Here is a 24,203-nt window from a genome sequence, read left to right as displayed (position 1 = left end):
AGAATGATTTCCTTCAGAGCATTTTATATTTGAAATCTAACATCCAAGCCTATTGCAAAATACAAGCAAACTTGGTGTCTATAGAATTGAAGTTTTATATCTAAAGAGACATATGATGCATGAGAGAGAGAAAGCACACTGTGTACAAAAGAGGACTTTAAACATTCTTGTGGAATTCTCTATTTAAATAAACATTCTGACATTTGAAAGTATTTGCCTGTACTCATGTTTTTTGAAATTAGGTTTTTTTAATTTATCTTTGTTTTGTATATTTGACAGTTTCATACATTTATATAATTCACTTTAATTATTGTCACTTCCATTCTTGATTCCCTCATCACCCTCCTTCTCTACCTGAAACACTTATTTTCAAACATTCCCCCCTTCTACTTTCTTCTTTGTCATGTGTTATTCATTGAGTTTAATCAGAAGTACTTGCTCAAAGTTGGGTGACAGATTGTTTAGTAGAATTTGGGTAAGCTATTTATAGCTGCACCACCCAAGAAAATGACAGTCAATTTCTTTCCTTTAGGAAATAATGGAGTCTCAGAGTCTCACCCAATATACACTGGAATGTTGGCGAGCCTAGTCTTGTGCATTTTAATACAGACAACCATAGTTCATGTATTAAACATCAATGCCATGTTCAGAAGACATGATTTACTCACCCCAACTCTTGATTTCTTTCTACTCCCTCTTCTGTGATATCCCCTAAGCAATATAGAGACGAGAGAGAGACAGACAGACAGAGAGAGAGAGAGAGAGAGACAGAGACAGAGACAGAGAGAGAGACAGAGAGACAGAGAGAGAGAGAGAGAGAGAGAGGTCTCATTCAAGGGCAAGCACACTATCACCCCTTATTATCAGGTTTTTTTTTAAATCAGTATGTTTTCCTGAATTAAGTGCATCCATCTAGTAATAAACATAATTTTAATAGGTATAAAGAGGATATTTATTGCATATGTACTTTATCAGCTAACTAAAATCATGATATTCTAAGGCTTAATTGTAAAAAATACTGAAGGATAAAAATTGAGTAGCATTTCATATTGAAAGGCTTATTTTAGTAATCTGAAATATACAACTTTTTGCTAGCTCATCAGTTCGTTAATTTTAATGTTTCTATTTTATATAAAATATTACAATAAATAGTTGACATGAGACTTCATTGTTAAACATAATTTGATTAAAAAGAATTGTATGTGTTCTAAAATTATCTTCAACATAATTTAAAAAGAGAAAACAAAAAAATTAGGGTTATCTGGAATGCTTGTAAACAGCCTGAGGTTTAAGATTGTACCAATCAAAGTGCTGTATTGCAATTTATCTTTTACACAAAAGCTAAGAAATGTGAAAATACCATTACCAAATGGCATTAGATGAAATTATTTAGTGGAATTAAATTACTACCTTATACAGACACCAGATGCTTCTGAGTTAATTCTAATGAATGTTTATGAACCTGGAAGAACTGTTCTCTAAAAGTCCTTCCAGACACCTAAGAATAAGCTTATTTGTTTTAATTTTTGTAGAACTATTGCCTTAAATAAAATCAAGTCATTGTATGTGTACAATTCAAAAGTGTCTTCAGTACTGTATGTTTAAGTGTGTATGAGACAGATTAAATGAACTGAACTGCCTTTACATGGACTTTGTATGATTTGAAATATTCCAATATAACAATAACAGAAAAAAATTCCCCACATATATGGGGAACATTTTATAGTAATATTTTATAAAATAAATTATATGTACTTAATAACCAATAAGTTTAAAATATAGAAAACTGGACATTATCAATTTTGGTGAGTATCTTGAGTATTGGCATAGACTGAATAAGAAAAGAATAAAATAAGCCCCAAAGATTTACAGCATTCTGTGTAATTTGTGTCCATTTACTTGTCACTACATTTACGTAAATGCTACATGGAGGTTAAACTGTTTGATACCTTCTCTTGTCATATACCAACATTTTCACTTAGGACATGCATGCAAGATTATAAAATTACAGAAATGCCTTCAACAGATGTAATAGAACCACTTAAGTTTTGTTTCTGTTTTTATCAAGTTGGTTTGAAATGATAAAAATAACATAGGACTAATATCAGTTTTCCTGGAAAAGATGAAAGAATGATGAAGAAAGGAAGGTAAAGGAAAAGTAAGAAATGATAAAGCTTTTTCTTGTCTATAATTTTGCAATTAAAAGGCAAGGAAAAAATTTTCAGTGTTACTATCTCTACCAAATATTTTAATATATTGTTTTAATATTTGTCAAGAATTTGTTAGATATTGCTAAGAAATAAAGAACATTCTTTTCATTACCATGGAACTGGATAACTCAAGGTGAGGCAGGTTTCGTTTCCTTAATCAATAATGTAGAAATTAATCAAGCCATGTATTTATTTACAAAGTTATAAAATAGTAGTTAGAAGAGGGCCTGGAACAAAAAAAAAATAGCTAATAGGAAACACATAAGAACTGGATGGGTGGTTCAGCTGATAGGAGCACTGGATTCTCTTGTAAAGGCTCGCATCACCTACATCACAGCTACAACTGCCCTCAATTCCAGCTTGAGGAGATTAGAAGCACTTCATGAGCATAGGGCTACTAGCATGTGGTCCACATACATACATGCAGACAAGCGCTGACACATAAAATAAAAATACACATATGTAAGATATTTTAAAAAAAAATAGTAATGGAACCTATAAATTTAAAATTCCATCATTTTCCTCTTATTGTACTCCAGCACATACTTAATTACATCAGCTTCATATAATTATATTATATGTGGTTTGCCTGCGCATAGTGTATATACAACAAACTTGGCAAATAATTTGTTTAAAGGTCTTATTAGCATATATAAAAGCTAATGTGCTTTGCATATTTTTTGGAAATAAAATAAATAATAACTGTACTCTCTGGGGACTCGTCTGGTGAGTTTCTCTAAACCTCTTCATACAAACCTTCTACCCAGCTTTGCAAGTCTTGGTCCCATGCCGACTGATCCAGCCAAGTCTTGACTCTCCTACCTATATGTCATATCCTCTAGCCCAATAAATAATCCTATTCTATATCCAAACTTTCAACCCAGCCAGTTCTACTGTATCCCTCTACAATTTAACCAGGAAATATATCTAGTATATAAACCCAGACATTTTTTTTCTGCTGAACTCCATGTAAGCCAAGACATTTTGAGCCTTTAGACCCAACCCTATCACAATTCTCACTTTTGCCCTAAATTGTTTTGTTCATATCATGCTTGAAACCAACAAAGAATTCTACAATCCCAAATGTCATCACAAAATATACCAATAATATGAAATTTCAAAATGTAATATTTGCCAGAAGGAAAAATTATAAGCTGGATAAAAGAAAGAACTTTCAAAAAATTATGCAAGGAACACGGATATTCACATGCTAAAGAGTGAAAACAAACTCAGACATGTCACCTTGAATATAACCTAATCCAAAATAGATTAAAGAAGCTTTAAACTTGAAACAATGAAACCCCTACAAGAAAAAAATATACTTTATCATATAATATGTAGTCATAAGAAAGGACGTTTTCAATAGTACTCCATTTGTCCTAGAGTTAAAGGAAAGAATTGACAAGTGGAGCTTTATAAAACAACCAGAGGAAGAAGAAACTCACAGAAGTAGAAAGACTATTTGCCAGCCTTATACCTGACAGAGTATCAATATCTAAAATATATAAAATACACAAAAGAATAATATACAAATCATGTAAGTGACTCATTAAAATATGGGTCTTATATAGCTGGGCTGTGGTGGCACATGCCTTTAATCCCAGCATTCAGGAGGCAGAAGCAGGTAGATCTCTGTGAGCTTGGTAACAGTCTGGTCTAATGGAACTAGGTCCAGAACAGGCCCCAAAGCTACAGAGCAACTCTGTCTTGAAAAAAAAAAATGGATCTAGGACCTGAATAAAGCATTTGCCAAAGAAGAAAAAATATAGCTAAAAATTATTTCAGAAACAACAACAACAAAAAAAAAACAATGTTCATCATCCCTAGCAATTAGGTAAATGCAAATCAAAACACTTCAACTAAGTCAGAATGGCAAAGATCAGAAAACAAATATCAACAGTAATATTGAAGGAGATGTGAAAAAGGACTAATCCTCATTAACTGTTGGCAGGAATCCTAACTGGACCTAATGCTTTAGAGATCAGTGTGGAGAACTCTCAAAAAGATAAAAGTAAATCTACCAGCTATAACACTCCTTGGCATACACACAAGAACTTGATATACTCCACAGATATTTGCTATCTTTGTTCATTGTTTCTCTGTTCAAAGTATCTAGGAAATAGAAGCAACCTAAATGACCTTAAACTGATGGATGAATAATGATAATGTGGTATATATGCACAATAGTATACTTTTCAGTTGTAAAGATAAATGAAATCATCAACACTGTCTGTTAATGGATGAATACTAGAAAGGATCACATTGAACGGGATAACCCATATCCAACGGGACAAATATCACACATTCTCTCTATTATTTGAAGGCATATTGCTCCACTTTTTCAGATTTGAGTAGATATACTGAATAGGTAGCTGGGAAAGAAATAGAGAGTGGAATAGCAAGGTATAAGTTGGAAATGAAAAAAAAAATGGGAGGTTTTAGGGTGGATATTAGTACATACAAGATGGAGAAGAGGGAGTGAGATAAGTGCAAAGATGCCATTTGGATTTGTATTATCAACTCTGGTTTGAAAGCAAATGGCACCAAAGGGATTAGCACTATTAGGAGCTATGGCTTTGTTAGAATGGTATGGTCTTATTAGAAGTGTGTCACTGTGGAGGCAAGCCTTGAGGTCTCTTATATGATCAATACCACCAGCATCTTAGATCACTTACTGTTGCCTGCAAGATATAGAATTCCCCAGTACCATGATTGCCTGCATACCACTATATTCCCAGGCATGATGATAATGGAGTAAACATCTGACACTACTTCTGCTACCACACCTTAATTTCTTTCCTTCATAAAAGTTGCCATGATCATGATGTTTCATTTGAGTGATAGAAGCCCTAACAAAGACAGAAGTTGATATCATGGACTGGGATATTGCTGGGATAAACCTGACCATGCTTTTGTTTGAAGGATATGGACCTAGGGAGTGTGGATTAGAAAAGCATTTGATGCTTTAAGTGATGAAAAATGGAACATCCTAGCAGTTATATGGAAGAAAGTGATGCTAACTCCAATTTGAACTGTCGTTACCTGGCTCAAGAACTTTTAGAGGAGAAGAGTTTTAGTATGTTGCCTAGAAAGGTGATATTTTGTTGTAGAGTGTGTTTGCTTTTTGCTATTGTCTGAAAAGTTTGCCTGAGATTAAAGTGAAGAGTTTTGGATTATTTCCTTTGGCAGAAGAAATCTCAAAACACTTTATTATAGACTCTTTTTTATGGTTACTAGTGTTAACTCTAGTGAATACTTATAATGAAAAGGAACATGTTGAGCAAGGAAGATTATTTGAGGAGAAAATGAGCTCCAAAAAGAGGAAAGGAGCTAAGTCTTGTATTCAATGAGATAAACAGAATTTTTTAAATGGAGTAAATGGAGTGGTAACCTCAGGGAAAGAACGCACCCAGCTAAATTTCCAATTTATTAAAAGGAATTAAGAAAAACCTTGCAGCCAGGTGTGGTAGTACCAGAAGACAGATGCTAGTGATTACCAGAGCATTGTCTACAGATCCAGCTTAAGGAGACTGCCAAACCTATAGAGTGAATGAATCCTTCAAAAACAGGAGTTTGGTAAAGACATAATTGAATGAGTGGACCAAGTTCCAGCCACAGTAGTCAGCAGAATTTTGCAGCTTGGGCCAATGACTCTGGAGTTAAGGATAGAAGAGAGGGGCTATGGAATTTTCTTCTGCAACTAAGCAAAGCTACTAAGGCCAGGCTTGTTTTATGGGTATTCCTAAATGGAACTAGTTTTTGAGCTTGCTTTGGTCCAATATTTCCTTGCAGTAATGTATACCTTGTGTGATTATATGTCAGACATACATGATCTCCTTCCTTTTCTGATATTTTCCTAACCTAAGGAAGCACATACCTATAAAAAAATAAGAAGCAAACACCCAAAAGAGAAATAATCACAATGAGATCAGAAAAGGCAATATACAGCAAACTTATAGCCTTTATCAAATTAAATGCAGAGAAACAACACATTTCCACTAAAATCAGTAACAAGATAAAGCTGTGCACTTTCTCAAGCTCAATTCAATATAGTGCTTGAAAATCTAGCTAGGGCGTTTAGGTAACAAAGGAAATGAAAGAAATGCAAATTGGAAAGGAAGAAGTCAGATAATGCTATTAGCAGATGATATGATAATGCGCATAAGCTACCCCAAAATTCTACCAGGGAAATCCTACAGCTGATAAACACCTTCAACAGAATCTTTCAAGCTTTAAATTATTACACCTAAATTATTTGAGAGTTTACTGAGATTCCACAGTGTTATAAACTAACATCAGATACAATTGATATTCAACTATGACTTCATCTATCTATCTATCTATCTATCTATCTATCTATCTATCTATCTATCATCTATCTATCAGTCTATCTATCTACCTGTCTATCTATCTATCTATCAATCTATCTATCATCTATCCATCATCTATGCATCTATCTAAATTTCAATCCAATAATTCCACTTACATTTATCTTTCCATAAGTGTTGGCATTAGGATACTGAAGATAGATTTATGCTCTCATGCCACTTCAACATGTGTTCTAGCCAAGATGTTAAAATCTACTTGAATATCATTTAAGGATTAACAGTAGACTACAATTGAATATTGCAAATCTTAAGTTTTATTAAATTTAAATTCAATATAAACCCATTTTATGGGGATTTTTTAGGCATGCTTTCTAATCATTTGTTGACTACCAATTTATAAATATTTAAGTTAAAATTGAAATGGGTGCAAAAAAGGGAAACACAAACAGGGAATTCTGGAATGGAAAATCAGAGCAAATGAAAAGGAACTACAGAAGCAAGCATAACCAAGAGAATGCAAGAAATGGAAGTGGTAATCTTAGATGTTGGAGATAAAAAAAGAAATAAGTTTATTGGTCAAAGAAAACATTAACTCCAACAAACTCATAAAATAATATGTCCAGGAAATCTGGGACTCCATGAAAAGACTAAACTTAAGATAAAGGACTACAAGAAGGAGAATACCAGTTCAAAGACACAGAATGTATATTCGACAAAATCTTAGAGAAAATTATCCCAACCTAAAGAAGGAAATGCTTATGAAAGTACAAGAAGCTTACAGAAAATCAAATAGACTAGACCCAAAAATTCTCCTTACCACAAAGTAATCAAAACAAAATATCCAGAATAAAAAAAAAGGATATTAAGAGATATGAGAGCTGCAAAGGAAAAAAATCAAAGTAACATATAAAAGCATACCTATCAGAATTGTATCCGACTTCTCAATAGAGACTCAGAAGGTCAGAATGTCCTGAACAGATTTTATGCATGCACTAAGAGGCCGTGGATGCCAACCTAGACTAATATATCCAGCAAAACTTTCAATTACCATAGATGGAGAAAACAATATACTCCATGACAAAACCAGATTTAAAAAAAGACACCTATCCACACATCCAGCACTACATAAAGACTAGAAGGAAAGTCCAACCCAGCATACAGAGGGGAATTCCATGCCATCTGATTTTCAGAAAAGCTTTGTTTGTTATATTGCAAACAAACTACATTTGTGTGTAGTACATTTATAGTTCCTGCTACGTCATGGGGAAGACATAGAGTTGCTTCAAATTAATGTAATATTTTCAAATTCTACATCCTTTATGCTGTGTATTGAAAGTTTATTCCCCTTTAAATTTATTCAATTGATCTTTACTTGACATGTATGCCATGAAAAAGTAAACATGTGTGATATCTTGCAGTGGACTGTAAGTGAAAACTTTTCTACAAAACTTACAATTTATTCTTGACAACTGGGACTACATATATGTTAATTATTCATGCCCCTGTATGTAGAAGTGAAGTTTGTTGGAGCCATGATTAAGTATTCTGATTTAATAACAGTTTGGTGTATCTCACATTATTGGAATCTTGCTATATTTATCCTCTCATAACAGGATTATTTCATTATTTATGGTGTTCTCCATTTTATCCCTGTCACCATACCTTGCATCTTGATGTTGAATTTCTGTCTATGTAGACAGAAATTTTTGTCCCATGAGATACCTCAGCCATTCCATCTCACAAAAAAAAATGCACAGAGGTTTATATTAATTACAAACTATTAGGCCTATAAACTCAGGCTTAAACTATCTCTTACAACTTAACTCACCCATAGTTTTTACCAATGTTTAGGGTTAGCCATGTGGCTTGGTACCGTTTTTCAGAAAGGCATTCTCATTTTCCTTCCTCTGCATCTGGCAACTCACTGCATCTCTGCCTTTTCTCTTCCCAGAATTCTCTTAGTCTGGCCACCCCACCTATATTTCCTGTCTGGCTAGTGTCCAATCAGTGTTTTATTAAATTAATATGAGTGACAAATATTTACAGTGTTCAAGAGAATTATTCTACTGCATCTATTGTTTTGTGTAAAGTATTTTATTGTTCATCCATCCATAGTTGGAAACTTAATTTGTTTTAATATATTGATAATTACACAGTATATCAGAGTGAAAGGAGATAACACATTTACCTTTGAAAACCTAGCTTGATACTTTTGATAAGTCCTTCTAAGTGGAAATTTTGACTTATACAACAAATAACTAAATCACAGTTGAATATGAATTAATCCTGACAGTTTAGGACTTCTAGGCATATCTTCATTAGATTCTGGGAGCCAGCTCCACAGTAGACAGGTCCCATGAGGATGTAAAATGTTGGCAAGGGAAGAAATGAGTCAGGCACAGTGGTCAGAAGAATCTCCCAGCCTGACTGATTAGGAGACAGAGTGTTTCTTTATTTATGCAAATTCACAAAAAGAAGGCAGACTCACAATTTTTTCAAAAGATACAGATTATATTATTTTTCTCCACGCATATGTTTGATTTTTCTATAACATGTCTAGGGTCACAGGTTCAGTTACAATTAATAAGTACAGAAAGAACAGACAGATTTTACTAGTATCATAGTCCCAGAGCCTTATTTTAAAAAAAAATTATTAGATTGTTGTGTTAGGGCAATTATATTTAATATGTAACAGCCTGTTTCAGATTTCATTTGCATTTTCAAAGAGATAGGTAAATAAAAAATATCTGAGCCAGTTCAGGTAAATCTCCATGACTTGACTGAACAGTGTAGTATCAGTCCTGAGAGTACAAAGTGCTATTCATTAATTAGCCTGTCACTGAAATTTTAATTTTCTAGGGGCATACCCTGCATACTCTCACATTTAGTATGTTACTTATTCAGCAAACTCTGAGAATAATGTAAGAAGAGTTTGTCAAACTTTCTGGTTAGTTGGAGCTCGTCAGTCTTAAGTTTACATTATTTTAATTATTCTATTTCAGTTTGCTTAAAAGAAGATGTTCCAAGAAGATCCTGATTCTGGAGCCATGGCCTCATAAAGAAAGTTTCCAGCATCTTTGCGCTTATCACAATCTCCAGGGATAACAGAAGGTTTCTTAAGAGGCCTAGCTAACACCATCTCCCTGAAAGTGAGAGGGGTAAAAAATTTCAGGATGTTCCTAAAGAGACTCAGATATAATTGTCACAGGAAAAGATTATAATTATATTATATTATAAAATGAATTATAATATAAAAAGCTCCTGCCCCCAATCATGCATCAAGCAGTGGTCAAAACCAAAAGTGAGGGCCGGAGAGATGGCTCAGAGGTTAAGAGAGAGCACCAACTGTCCTTCCAGAGGTCCTGAGTTCAATTCCCAGCAACCACATTGTGGCTCACAACCATCCATAATAAGAGCTGGTTCCCCATTCTGGCCTGTAAGCATACATGCAGGCAGAACATTGTACATGAAATAAATGTTAAAAAAACAAACAAATAAACAAAAAAAACAAAAGTGAGAGACAGGATGACAGGCATGGCAACTTTCAGTTTAGCTATGCTGGAATTGTGCCAAACAGCTGTGTGGCTTCATGACTCCAGTGGAGAGCATTGCCAATTAGAGTTTCAAAAATATTGCTTGTAATTATTTGTTGGTATCTCCTCACGGGGACTATCTATTCTTTAAAAACACACATAAATATATCTCAGAAACTCACCCAGGCTGAGAGTCACAGTGGGAAATGAAGACAGGAATTTAACAGCAGGTAACAAAGTGCCATGTAGAACCCAGTAGTGTCAGCATGAGGAGATGTGGCATCCTTGCTGAACTCTCACAGTCTGGAGATAGTAAGATCTGCTTCATTGTCTATCCTGTTTTATAATCAATGATGTCTGAGCAGTTTTAGAATATCTTAATTTCTCTATTTCATGTTAATTTTAAAAACATTTTTACTGAGGTTTAAAGGGCTAATGGTATTAATTGCCTTTGAAGTATACTCAGAAATATTTTTGATATTTTATTCTTAGAAAGCATCTCTCTCACTCAGTCACTCTCGTTCTAGTTCTCCACCTCTTTCTTTACACACACACACACACACACACACACACACACACACTTATAACTAATGAACAGCTCAGATAAGAAGAGATAGATAGTAAATAAAACAAACATGACTTTATTTACAGAAAAGAATTTGAGAAAGCAAATGTTCTGTGTGTCATTATGTTGTCTTTCTAATCCTTAGTTGTATTTCCAGATCTAACAGAGAAACTAAGCCCCAACCCTGAAGGATGTACACAAAGAGATTTATAAGGAAAAATCTTGCATGTAAATTAGTGTAACTAGTGACTGTTTAAAATCCATGTGTTCATCATTTTAGGGCTCTATGGCTGGAGAACACAGACTCTTTGGTTCACACACCTACTCATACTTCAGGTTTTGAAAGGCCATCCAGAGTTCTCTTTGTATTATATATGTGGAAATATTTTATACATACCACCTTATTTTTCCAAAAGAGTGTGGTACATCATAGGTCAGTGTGTAAGAGGGTTGCTCAGATACACTTACTTACATGCCCTTTAGTTAATTCAGACAAAGACAATTATTGATTGCATCTGACTGTTATAGATTGTTATTAATAACTCTGGATGCTCTACCTGTATGTCTAAAGAATTGATCTACACACATAAGTAGAGTTGAGTGCATTTTCAAAGTTTTCAGCATTTATGTGGATTACTATTGGCATGCACCTAAAATGGTATTACATTTGTACATGTTTTTAAAAATATATTTATTTTCAAAAATTAAATTAAAATGTTTGAACACAATATAATACTAATAAAAATCCACAAATATAATAATATTTGAAATCTCTTGACAGGTTTTCCAATGAACACGGATGGATACCCACAACTTTACAGTGGTGACTGAGTTCATCCTGATGGGCATCACTGACCGTCCTGAGCTGCAGGCCCCATTGTTTGGACTGTTCCTAATCATCTATCTGATTTCGCTGATGGGAAACTTGGGCTTGATCATCCTCACCATGGTGGATTCCAGGCTAAAGACTCCCATGTACTTCTTTCTCAGACACCTTGCTATCACAGATCTTGGTTATTCAACTGCTATTGGACCTAAAATGTTAGCAAATTTTGTTGTCATTCAAAATACAATATCATTCAATTTTTGTGCTACACAATTATCCTTCTTTCTTCTGTTCATTGCTTGTGAACTTTTCATTCTCTCTGTGATGTCCTATGACCGCTATGTAGCCATCTGTAACCCTCTGCTATACAATGTCATCATGTCACAAACTATATGTTGGGTGATGGTGGCAGTCCCATACATTTACAGTGTATTTGTTTCCCTCATAGTTACTATAAATGTTTTCTCTTCATCCTTCTGTGGCTACAATGTCATCCATCATTTCTACTGTGATGGTCTGCCCTTGATATCTCTGCTCTGCTCAAATACAGATAAAGCTGAAATGATAATTTTAGTTTTATCTGGTATCAACTTGATTTCCTCTCTTTTGGTGATCCTTGTCTCCTACCTTCTCATTCTTAGATCTATTCTCAGGATGAACTCAGCTGAGGGAAGGAAGAAGGCTTTCTCCACCTGTGGATCTCACCTGACAGTGGTCACTGTCTTCTATGGGACTTTGATATTTATGTATGTGCAGCCCAAGTCCAGTCACTCCTTCAACACTGACAAAATAGCTTCCATCTTTTATACCCTAGTCATCCCTATGTTGAATCCTTTGATCTACAGCTTGAGGAATAAAGATGTAAAACATGCTCTTAGAAAGACAGGGAAAACTATATGCAATTACTTCTCATAGAAGTCACAGGAATTAAAGGTTATCTTATTACACCTCAAATAAATTTAAGCTCTTTATATGTTTCAGTGAAGAAAATATTAAAAAAAACTACCCTTCTCTGAAGAGGAGAAAGGTTATAAACAAAAAGTTTAAGAAAAGAGGTAGCACAGAAAATTGTTTTAAAGACTGCAGACCTAAAAAGGGTAATAATATGGTTTTATTAATGTATGAAGGAAGTTAAGGAAAGGTGTCTTGTAGGGTTTAAATAAGATTTGTCAACTGAACCTTACAGTGAACTGTCTGGTGTTCATGTGTATCTTTGCATTTATTTATATTAAAATGCATGGTTATTATTTTAGTAATTGTATTTATTTGCTTTTCATATATATTTATATAAATTGTGTTAAAATATCTTGATCATAATATCGAGTATGTGAAGTCTATCACTTTGATATTATGGTCTCAGTAATATCAGAGCACACAGGTGCTTTCCTGTCACCGAGAATTCTACCTCCTGATCCTATTTTATTTCTTTTTTACATCACTTCAGATATGACTGCATCTGCAGTAATTAACACCGTATATTTAGTGTTCAATAGTTCATAACTACAATGTATCATTTAATGTTGTACAGTGTTTAAATAGCTCATACTTATAATGTATCACTGAATGCTGTATAATTCCAAGTGCACATGTACATATATGTGTGTGTGTGTGTGTACATTTGTGTGTGTGTGTGTGTGTGTGTGTGTGTAATATGGCTGGAGTTTTCCATGGGAACTCCTATTACTTTATTTTGTCTTGCTATTGTATATATCTTAATTCCTTACCTCTCATTTCTCTTTACTAAATTATTTGGCATTTACTTTTTAGATGGGATTTATATTTCTTATAAGTCATAAGCTAAGTTTTGATAATTAAATAAAAAGCTAGTGCTGTAATTAATTGGAATGTGGAGGCAGGTTGATCAGGATGCTAGGGTCAGCCTAGGCTACATAGTCTGAAGTCAGTCTGAACTACGTAGAGTGACTTGAGAAACGAAAAAGCACAAAAACACCAATAAGGAAATAACTTTAGGTTTTGTTTGACATTTTGTGGGTTTGACACAAAAGCCAGTCTTATACATTATCAGATGTGTAGAACAAAATATAACTTTAAAAATTGTGGCAAAGAAAAACATTACCAGTAATAAAGCCGATACTAAAACTATAAAAATGTATTATTTACAATAAGTATATATTATCAAACTTTGCCATTCTTGCACTAGAGATTGCGTATTGGGCAATCTTTGATAAACAAAATAATTGTGTCTGGCATCTAAATATATATATATTACAATATTTATATAAACACCATGTAGTAAATTTTTGAAACTTAATAATAGTTTAATTTCATAAACTTGCCAATTAGTTTGAACACTGTAATGTCTCAAAGAAGAAAATTACAAAACACATGGGAAAAGCAATTCTACATCATAAATCCTCTTTGATCTAAAGTGTTGTAAATAGTGCTCAAAATATTTCTCTGAGTAAACAGCAACAGAAAAGGCTTTATTCCAGAATTATTGTTTGTTTAGTTTTTATTTTGATTCAGCACATTTTCACTTTGTTAATTTCTAACTAGAAGATAATGAAGTACAATCCCTCTGGGACATTTCCTGTAAGTTTTATCACTAATGGTTAAGTGAATATAAACTACTGAATTAGGGGCATTCATAGTGAATTCAATCCTTCATGTGCTGGTTTTTTGTTTGTTTGTTTGTTTGTTTGTCTTTGTTAGAGTGAACATCAAAATATTTGAACAATCTAAAATTTCAAGATTAAATGTACCATTTTTGTTAGATATTTCATTTAATAAACATGCTGGCTCTTTACCCTGGAATGAAAGTCACATGTTATTATTTTTCAAATTCTGATTTACTCAGAGTAATGCCTAGCAATTAAAATCAATGTTTTAGCTAGTAAAGAAAATCTGCACCCAAAATTTTCAATATTGATGTTAAAAACAGTTTTACTTAAAAAGCTGGAATATTCTTAATTAATGAATATACTTCAAAATTAGGACATACATGAATGCATAGAAAATAGAGAAATTCTTTTAGATTCAATGTCTTAAAACTGCTATGTGTTACATTTTGATAAAAAGAAAATACACATATGAAGGCCTTAAAATTTGTATGCAGCAGGACATGGGTATTTTCTTTGGGGACATATCCTTGAAGAACAACGAATCTCCGTTATTAAGCAATCATAAATTAGCATTGATAGATTCTCAGCTAGGGTTAGGACTTCCTCACCAATTTCCCCTTCATGCTTTAAGATTTTTGTGACTTGACCTCCTGTCATTCTTGTGCATGAAGTCACAGTCACTTTCTTTTTTTAAAATTTATTTATTTATTAAAGATTTCTGTCTCTTCCCCGCCACTGCCTCCCATATCCCTCCCCCACCCCCAATTAACTCCCCCTCTCTCATCAGCCTGAAGAGCAGACTGGGTTACCTGCCCTGTGGGGAGTCCAAGGACCTCCCACCTCCTTCCAGGTCTAGTAAGGTGAACATCCAAACAGCCTAGGCTCCCACAAAGCCAGTACATCCAGTAGGATAAGGTGAACCCACAGTCACTTTCAATTCCTTACTACATCAGCCCTGATGGGTCTGGAAACCAGAGTTTGCCAACTCTGGTCACCTTCTGATGCTTACACTCTCCTAAGACCCACACCTCTCCTAGGATAATACCTTGGTAGCAAAAGGTGTGACACAGACGTCACATTTAGTGCTTAGTATTTTGAAGTCTTTTATTGTCCACACCCTGAGCAGTTTGGGTCTCTTTTAGTCACTATTTACTAGGAAAAAAAAAAAAAAGCCTCTGTGATCCAAGTTGGAAGACACACTTATCTTTGCTTATCTTTGAATATAAGCTCTTAAAGTTTTCTCAAGACTATATCCTTTTATCAGGATCATCATAGTAGACTCTTCTGCATGGTTTATATCCTCCAGCTGTTTCCAGGTCCTCGGCTCCTTTAATGTTTTAAGATTTCTATCTTGCAAGAGTTAGTTTTCTCTTTCCACCATTAGGGTTCCAGGGAACAGAATCAGGTCTTTGGGATTAGCAATAAGCACTGTCATTAAATGAACCATCTCTGGAACAGTTGTTTAGTCTTGGCATCTCTCACCGGGTTTGACAATAATTATAAGAGAGTAGAAAGACAGTAATTCACCATTAAGTTATGCAATATCCAGTAGGATTTTATTACTAATTCTTGAATGAAAATTTAAAAGAATTTCACATCTTGGTTAGTATACTTCCTGTGGTATACATGTGAGTACTAAAGTATTTAAGATCCTAATGCTAATGTATGTGGATATGTGTACATAAGTAGAATTTCCGGATTACAAAATAGAAAGATAAATAAATAAGTTTAATTTAAGAGCAGTATTCTTTGATAATTAGTTTCTATCTTCTAGGCATTCCATTAGACTCAAACTATTCATCTGTAATCACTGATTTACTTAATAGATCCATAGTGAGAAGAGTTTCTATACTTTCATATACTGCATAAATTGAGCTCCCCCCAAAAAAAAGTCATGTTAAGGACTACAAAAAGGATTTTAACTGTAGTTTTATACTGGTAGAAAGGTGTGTGACATGGCCCTTATTGCCAGCAGTGTGTTCAAAGATGGTCATATTCACTATGTTCAGCAATCTCTTAATGGTCCAGTTCTAATACTAATTCTATGATTTCTTACTCTTGATGCAGCTCAAGCTGAAATCATATCAGTAATACTTTTCTTTATGTTAATGAATACTACAGAAATAATGTTAATTATCATGAGCATCTAGAAAATTACCCAGATTGGTTATTATATAAAGATTTAATAGATGTATATGTTATAGACTATCTTATTCCTTTAAAATTCCTTTATCTCTCACAAATCATGTTTAAGACATGTTTATTTCATATATTCTAATAAGAACTTTAGATGAATTATTGCCATTGTAAATGTTATATACAGTTCATTAAGTATACCATCTCTATATAAGTTAATATAAGATGGATTTTTTATATCTAAATTTGCAATCATTCTCCTGATTTTTTCTGACAAAATTTAAAATTCTAGGATTACATTTCTCCATGTATCTTTCTAATTCCTGGTTATTTTCTGCTCCAGGAATTTTTAAAAATTACATTCATTTCTATGAATATATTGATATAATTAATTTCTAAGTTACTCAAGAGGGAAATGAATTATCTATAACACCAGAAGTGTGTGTAGCATTATTTTACTGTAAGAATATTATTATCTAGATTTATATTCTGACAAAGTTGTTTTACATTTTGATTAAAATCTGAAAAGATGTTCTGTTTAGAATTTATCAGCATTATTCCAGTATTCAGTAAAAATAAAAACTCTAAAAGAGATATTTGGCTCTTGCCATTTATTTTTAATACTTTAGACAGAAAACAACTTTGTCTGTCTTTACATTTAGAAAATATGATCTTTAGGTTGTACAGTTCTTTTTTGAGTTTTCAGCATTGCAATCTAAAGCAATACAGTTGAAACAAAGCATCTATTGAAGAATTTCCCAAGTAATGTATGTTAATAATTTCATATGCATATATAAAATATATTGGGAGCCATAATCTATAATAAAAATTTAATTGAGTATTCCAAATTAATTGTAATATTTTCACAGAACACTGAGAGCATTTTTACCGTACTGTTTATTTGTAGATTAAACAGTTTTTTCCAGCATTCTCACCATGAGCTCTTTTATTTGCCATCGCTTTTTCGTCACTAAACGGTGGCATTGAAAATATTCAGCGAAATGATAATGTCTATTGTTGTTCTCTTGCGACACTACAACTCCCAGCGTTCTTCTGGGGACACATTTCCCAGAAGCTTTTGCATTCCCCGTTAAAAAGCGGGGGCCGCCACGAGCCCCCCCCTCTTCTTCTCTCTTCTCCTTTCTCCCCCCCTTCTCTTCCCACCCTCCCTACCGTGTCTGCACGCCCCTCCCCACCTGTTTGTTGCCCCTCCTCCATTAAAAGTGCACCCACGTGGGACCGCGGCGTGTCTGTGTCTTTTCCTCGCGTAACTGTCTCTGCCGTTTAGCCCGCAAGAATTAAGAACAACATCTATTCCACTATATTTTAATCTATGGGATAATGGATGTGTTCACATATTAACTTTGGTTTTAGAAGTTACCTACAAAGTGTTCTAAATTAGATTTGCCAAACAAATGTTTTGTACATAATATACAGAAAGACTTCAAATTACACCAAATTACCCATGTAATTACAACTTTTATTTAATTTTATCTGTATATTGTCACAACAAATATCTGAATGCACATTGATCCTGAGAGTTTGGAACCTCCAGGCATCACCTCATTAGACACTCAAAAGTTTGCTCATTATTAAGAATTTTTGGCATCTCATCAGGGAGAATCTCTAGGGTTTAAAACACACATAAATAGATCTCAGAAGCCTATTCTAAGAACCACAGTGGGAAATGAAGGCAGGAGTCTCACAGAAGGTAACAAAGTGTCTCACAGAGTCTGGAGTTTAAGCATAAGGAGTTATCAGAATCTTTTGCTAGACTTTCCCCATCTAGAGATTCTAATTCTGATTTGCCTAGAAAGCAATAGTACTTCTTTATTTCTGTATTTCATGTTGTTTTTGTACACTTTCACTGAGATTGAGAGAGCAAATACTACTATCTTTTAATCATACACAGAAATACTTTTATAAAATATTTCCTCTCTCTCTCATGCACACACAGACATACACATAGACACACACACAGAGACACACACACACATACACACACAATTTTGTAACTAGTGTGTTGGTGTGTTGGGAGGAGTGAGACCCCAGATCCTGAATTTCTTGTAATCCTCTGATCTGAGTGCCTACAGCTGCTCTGAGCACAAGACCTTCAGGAGTTCCTGATGGCAGGAGAGTGGTTTCTGATTGGTTTGGCTTGGGCGTGGCTATCTCTATATAATCTGCCCCTAAACTCAATAAAGGGGGCATTCTTGGGGAATTCAAGGATGACCCGTGTCGCTGTCTCTCAGTCTGTGTGTGTCTGTGTATTTTAACCTCCAGCCCCTTGCCCGAAGCTCGGGAACTGGGTACCAGCGCACAGAACGCAGACACGGGGGTGCGGTGCATGGCACTAGTGAATGGCCTATATTAGAAGAGATAGAAAATGAAAAGAAAAATGAGATATTTTTATTTGAGAAAATAATTTGAGAGCAGCAGTTTTAAGTACATCATTATGTGTTCTATCCCTTCCTAATTTATAGTTATCCCAAACCTTACTAAGGATTCCCTACAAAAATTGTAGTAACCCAGAGTGACAGAGCATCTAGGATGAGGAGAAGAGCTATCCAGAGACTGGAGGAAGAGAAAGAGAAATTATAACACTGTTTGATGATATACATGAATGAAATGCCATAAGAAACCCTATTATATTAAACTAAATCAAGTAATTGAAACTTTTACAAGAAATTTTCATAGAGTAAGGGTATACATTTGACTACTTCCAATCTCTTAACTTTTTATAATATTTATTTCTTCATTATTTGCCTAGTTTTGATTGATTATCTGTAAGTACACTTTTGCAGGAATAGAGGACAAGTGCTTGAGACTGTTTACCCCTTCCATTCTTGTGTCTGTGCTTTTCTCTCTGGACAGATCGCTCTGACAGATATCCTGAAGCTTTGATGAGGAACTGGAGTTTGTGTTTCACAACAGGTGTAAAAACCATTACTTGAGTGTCAAGAGACACCGAAAATACCTTCACGACATCGGGAAAGTTTATTTTGTACTGAATACTATTAATTTTACTGAGATTATAGCTTAGAAAATAACATAAAGTAGTCAGTGAACAAAATAATCTATAATAAAGTATGTTTTTACTTTCACTGAGTACTAAATCTATTTTTCTTTTCCCTGAACTGAATCTATTCAGAGGAAACCATTTTTGTCTTTCCTTACCTGTAATAAATTTGACAGCCTGTACCAGTACATAACTCTGTATGTTTATATCACTGTATATTAAATCAATATGAAAGGGACAGAGATTGGGTGATTTTCAGTTCTGCAATAATTGATATATTTAAAATTTTTATTTGAAGCATTTTAAGTGAGTGATGTGCAAATTATATGCAATCACCTGTAAACTGTAAACAGAATGGTAAGATTTGGGGAATTTCACAGCTGTTTTCCTCCAAGACTGCCGTTTCTACCATGATTACTATCGCAAATCATTTTATTTCTGATTTTACCGAGAAAACATAGACATATACATATTTTACAAAAGTAATAATTGTTACCTTCTCTCTGGTGCATTGAAAGTATTCAGACATGCCTTTCTGGGATAGAGAAATTGATTGCATGGTGTTCTATGTCATATTTGGAAGATGGTCCTGGGAACTAACCACACAGAAAGATGTTTCTATTCCTCACTTGCATCATGCAAATGACATCATACTTTACCGTGGTTTCTTTTAGGGATACCTACACCACTATCCAGTATGAAGCATTAAACATCTATGACAACACTGTGCAGCCATATTCAGAAGTGCAATTACTAAAAGTTATATTATTGTAATATAGTACGTCTTAATCAACGGGGACCATCCAGAGTTTGCTAATAAGTCAAATTTAATAAACTTTCATAAATTTTTCCAGACTTCCTCATACTTTTGTAAGTTATTAGGTATATCTTGTTTCTGACTCATGACATAAAAACAACTTAAGTTATAATAAAAAGTGTTGCTATAACAAAAGACTAATTTATAGAAAGGGATCTACTTTTTATTTTTAGTAATATTTAGTGATCATATGCTTTAAATTGTTTTATTGAAAATAAAACTCTTTCTTACATAATATATCCTTATTGTATTTATTAACATAGTAATGAACAAAACGTTAATGAAAACAAACTATGAAAATTGCATTTTGTCTCTTAGAGCAACAGACTGTGACATCTTGTGTACACCCTGTTTTCATGACCAACTCCTTGCTCACCTTGGCAGATCTAACAAACTAGTAAAATCCTATCGCGCATGATACACATATACATGTATAAGGAAAATACGTGCAGGTAGGTTTGTGTGTCCAGTGACTGTTTAAAATCCAAGTTTATCATTTTGTGACTAAGGCCAGAAAGTACAAACTTTTTGGATCATTTCTTGTACTTCAGGTTTTCAGAGGTCCAAACAGAGACCTCTTGAATTTTTATAAGAAAAAAAGTGTTTAATACATCTCACTTTACTTTCCCAAGGAATATTTGTTTATAATAGGTAGTGTGAAAAAGGATGGCAAAGACATTCTTACATGATGTTTGGTTTCTTCATATCAAGATATATCTAAAATGAGGTCTTCAATGCTACTCTTATTCATAGCTTTGATCAATATGAGTTGGGAAAACAACTGAAGATGTTCCATTTTACATCCTAAAATTCCATAGATCTACAGAGAAATTTAGCAGTATGTGCATTTTAAAAATTTTAGTAGGTTTATGTATGGCATACATATTACATGTTACTACAAATATATAATTATCAAGTATCAAACCATGGTACTAATCATATCAGAAATACAAATAAAATAAGAATAAATTTAATCAATGTGTGCATAAATCCAAATACCTACAATTACAATTATTCACATTTTGAAGACTTAATCTTATTTTATAAATATATATTTAGATATGTACATATATGAAATACACATTTATATGTATATATATATATATATATGCATATTCAGCTTAACCAAGAGTTTGAGATTGTATACTGTCAGGGTTGAATATCTGATATAGAAATATTCTTTCAAGATTAACTAATGTCTAATATTTGACTAAAGGTATAATTTTCATCGAAGTTGGGGAAAGCAAGCATTGTTGGCAATGAATTTTGTCAATCCTGATGAATTTACCATTGGTTGAGGATCAAAGACACATATCTGTGTCTTTGTTTATTTAAAGTCACATGTTTGCAACTATGTATAGATGTGCATGAATGTTTGTATATCATGGTAAATAGTTTGTTTTAAAAGAATAAATCCACACTTTTGCAAATATTTTATTTAAGATAGTCTTAGTAATATGATATTTGAAATCTATTGACTGTGTAATGATCTCTACTCAGAATAGATTTTCCCATGATGCAGACCCACAACCTTACAGTGGTGACTGAGTTCATCCTGATGGGCATCACGGACCATCCTGAGCTGCAGGCACCATTGTTCGGACTTTTCCTCATCATCTATCTGATCACATTGGTTGGCAACTTGGGCATGATCGTCCTCACCATGGTGGATTCCGGACTGCAAACACCTATGTACTTCTTTCTCAGACACCTCGCTACTGTAGATCTTGGTTATTCAACTTCTGTGGGGCCCAAAATGTTAAGAAATTTTATTGTAGATCAGAATACAATACCATTTTATTTTTGTGCTACCCAAATGTTTTTCTTTGATATGTTCATTGTTGCTGAATTTTTTATTCTCTCTGCAATGTCTTATGACCGTTATGTGGCCATCTGCAAACCACTCCTATACAATGTCATTATGTCACAAAGAGTATGCTGGACATTGGTCACCATTCCCTACCTCTACGGTATATTTGTCTCACTTCTGCTTACCATAAAGATTTTCACTGTGTCCTTCTGCGGCCCCAATGTTATCAGACATTTCTACTGTGATGGTCTCCCCTTGTTGTCTTTGGCCTGCTCAAATACTCATGAAATTGAGGTAATAATTTTAATATTATCAGCTTTTAATTTGCTTTCTTCCGTTCTGGTAGTCATTGTGTCCTATGTATTCATCCTTGCAGCTATTCTCAGGATGAACTCAGCTGAGGGCAAAAGAAAGGCTTTCTCTACCTGTGGGTCCCACCTGACAGTCGTCGCTATCTTCTATGGGACTTTGATATTCATGTATTTGCAGCCTATGTCCAGTCATGCCTTTGACACTGATAAAGTAACTTCTATATTTTACAGTCAGGTTATACCTATGCTGAATCCCTTAATCTATAGCTTGAGGAACAAAGATGTAAAAGATTCCCTTAAAAAAACAGTGGAAAAACTATGCAATATTGTCTGGTAGATTTCCTATATTGTTAAAAGTTATCCAAATAATTCACAATAGTGAAGTAAACATCAACAATGGGAAAGTAGAAGATATTCTCTCTCTCTCTCTCTCTCTCTCTCTCTCTATATATATATATATATATATATATATGTATATATATGTGTGTGTATTCATTCATGTATTACACATACATATGTGAGTGTTTGTGAAAAATAAATAAACATACCAGCACAGAAGCATTGCTTCAGAAGAAAAGTACAACAGAAGAGCTAACAGCATTAAAGCCTATGTGTAAATGAAGGGAATAAGATTTCTTAGGAGGGTTTAAATGGATATTGTATTTTGGATTTTACAATAAATTACTCAATATTAATATGTGTCTTGGTTTTACTTCCTGCAAGTGCACTCTTTATATTTTAGTACTTTTACACATTTGTAAGTTGATATAAAATCAAACTTTATCAGTCTATCAAGAGGTGATATGGGTTGCTTAGATAATAAGTTCTCATTCTTATCAGTGTGCTCAACTATCCACATCCACTGAGATACAATGTTCTGATCTCATTGCTCCCTTACTTTTCTGACCATCCACAAATGGTTATTTCTTATATTTTACATATTGGCAATTACACATTATGTCTCAGTAAGCAGGACAACACACATTTATCTCTGAGAACCTAGCTTCAATAATTTTTCATAAGTATAAGCTGAAATACTGGCTTATACAACAAAAAACTAAATCATAGTTTAATACAAATTGATCCTGGTAGTTTATATAACCATCAAACATCATCTCATTAGACTCCCAACAGTTACCTGGTAATAATAACTTCTCCTCAGGGAGAATCTCTATGGTTTAGAAACACACATAAATAGATCTCAGAAGCCCATGCTAAGAACCGCAGTGGGAAATGAAAGCAGGAGTCTCACAGAAGGTAACAAAGTGTCACACAGAGCTCTCTAGTTTAAGCATAAGGAGATGTGGGCATCCTTTGCTATGCTTTCCCCATCTAGAGTTTCTCATTTGTGGTTTGGTGTCTGTTCTTCTAATATTTCTCAATATCTGGGAAGCAATAATACCTCTTAATTTCTCTATTTAATATTATTTTTGAACATATTAACTGAAGTTGAGAGGACTAATGCTATTATCTATCTTTTAATCATACAAAGAAAATTTTTCTTAGATATTTTTCTTATATAACATCTCATCTCTGTCTTCCTTTCTCTGTGTCTTTCTCTAAATCTCTCCCTCTCCATGTGTCTGTCTGTCTGTCTCTCTCTCTCTATCTCTCTATCTCTCTCTCTCTCTCTTCTTCGCTGCCACATACACATATAAAGAGATTTATAACAAGTAAAGGGCCTAAAAGAAAAGAGATAGTAAATAACAAAGTAATTTCAATAAAGAGAATAATTTGAGAACACAAGTGTTAAGTTTATTTTATGTTGTCTTTAAAACTTCAGTTATATTTGACTCCAGATTACCCTGAGTATTTAAAAAAAATATTCTAATCCAGATTGGTTGAGCATCTAGGATAAAGAAAAGAACTATCCAGAGACTGAAAGGAGAGAGAGGGGGCAATTAGAACAATGTGTGATGACAAATATGAATGGAAACGCCTTAAATAAGTGAATTATGTTAAACTAACTTAAATAATTGAATCTTTAACAAGTAATTTTAATGGATGAACTGTATAGTTGTGATTGCCTTTCATTCTTTAAAGTTTTTACGTTTATTTACTATTTT

At 33.7% G+C, this 24,203-nt stretch overlaps 2 protein-coding genes across 2 annotated transcripts; both read left to right on the top strand.

Annotated features, from left to right (window-relative positions):
* The first annotated feature begins 11,435 nt into the window (after window positions 1–11,435).
* On the top strand, window positions 11,436–12,377 carry LOC121466456 (olfactory receptor 8K3-like). Its single transcript, XM_041680182.1, has one exon. The coding sequence runs from the start codon at window positions 11,436–11,438 to the stop codon at window positions 12,375–12,377; it is 942 nt and encodes a 313-aa protein (XP_041536116.1).
* Window positions 12,378–21,532: 9,155 nt separating this feature from the next.
* Window positions 21,533–22,474, top strand: LOC121466464 (olfactory receptor 8K3-like). The gene has a single exon (XM_041680194.1). It carries the CDS (start codon window positions 21,533–21,535, stop codon window positions 22,472–22,474), a length of 942 nt encoding a protein of 313 aa, XP_041536128.1.
* Window positions 22,475–24,203: the final 1,729 nt, after the last annotated feature.

The sequence above is a fragment of the Microtus oregoni genome, unplaced genomic scaffold, assembly GCF_018167655.1.
Source record: "Microtus oregoni isolate MIOR12 unplaced genomic scaffold, Mior012 000033F_ref0000390, whole genome shotgun sequence".
NCBI classification, from domain to species: Eukaryota; Metazoa; Chordata; class Mammalia; order Rodentia; family Cricetidae; genus Microtus; species Microtus oregoni.
This window is presented reverse-complemented; position numbering and strand designations above follow the sequence as displayed.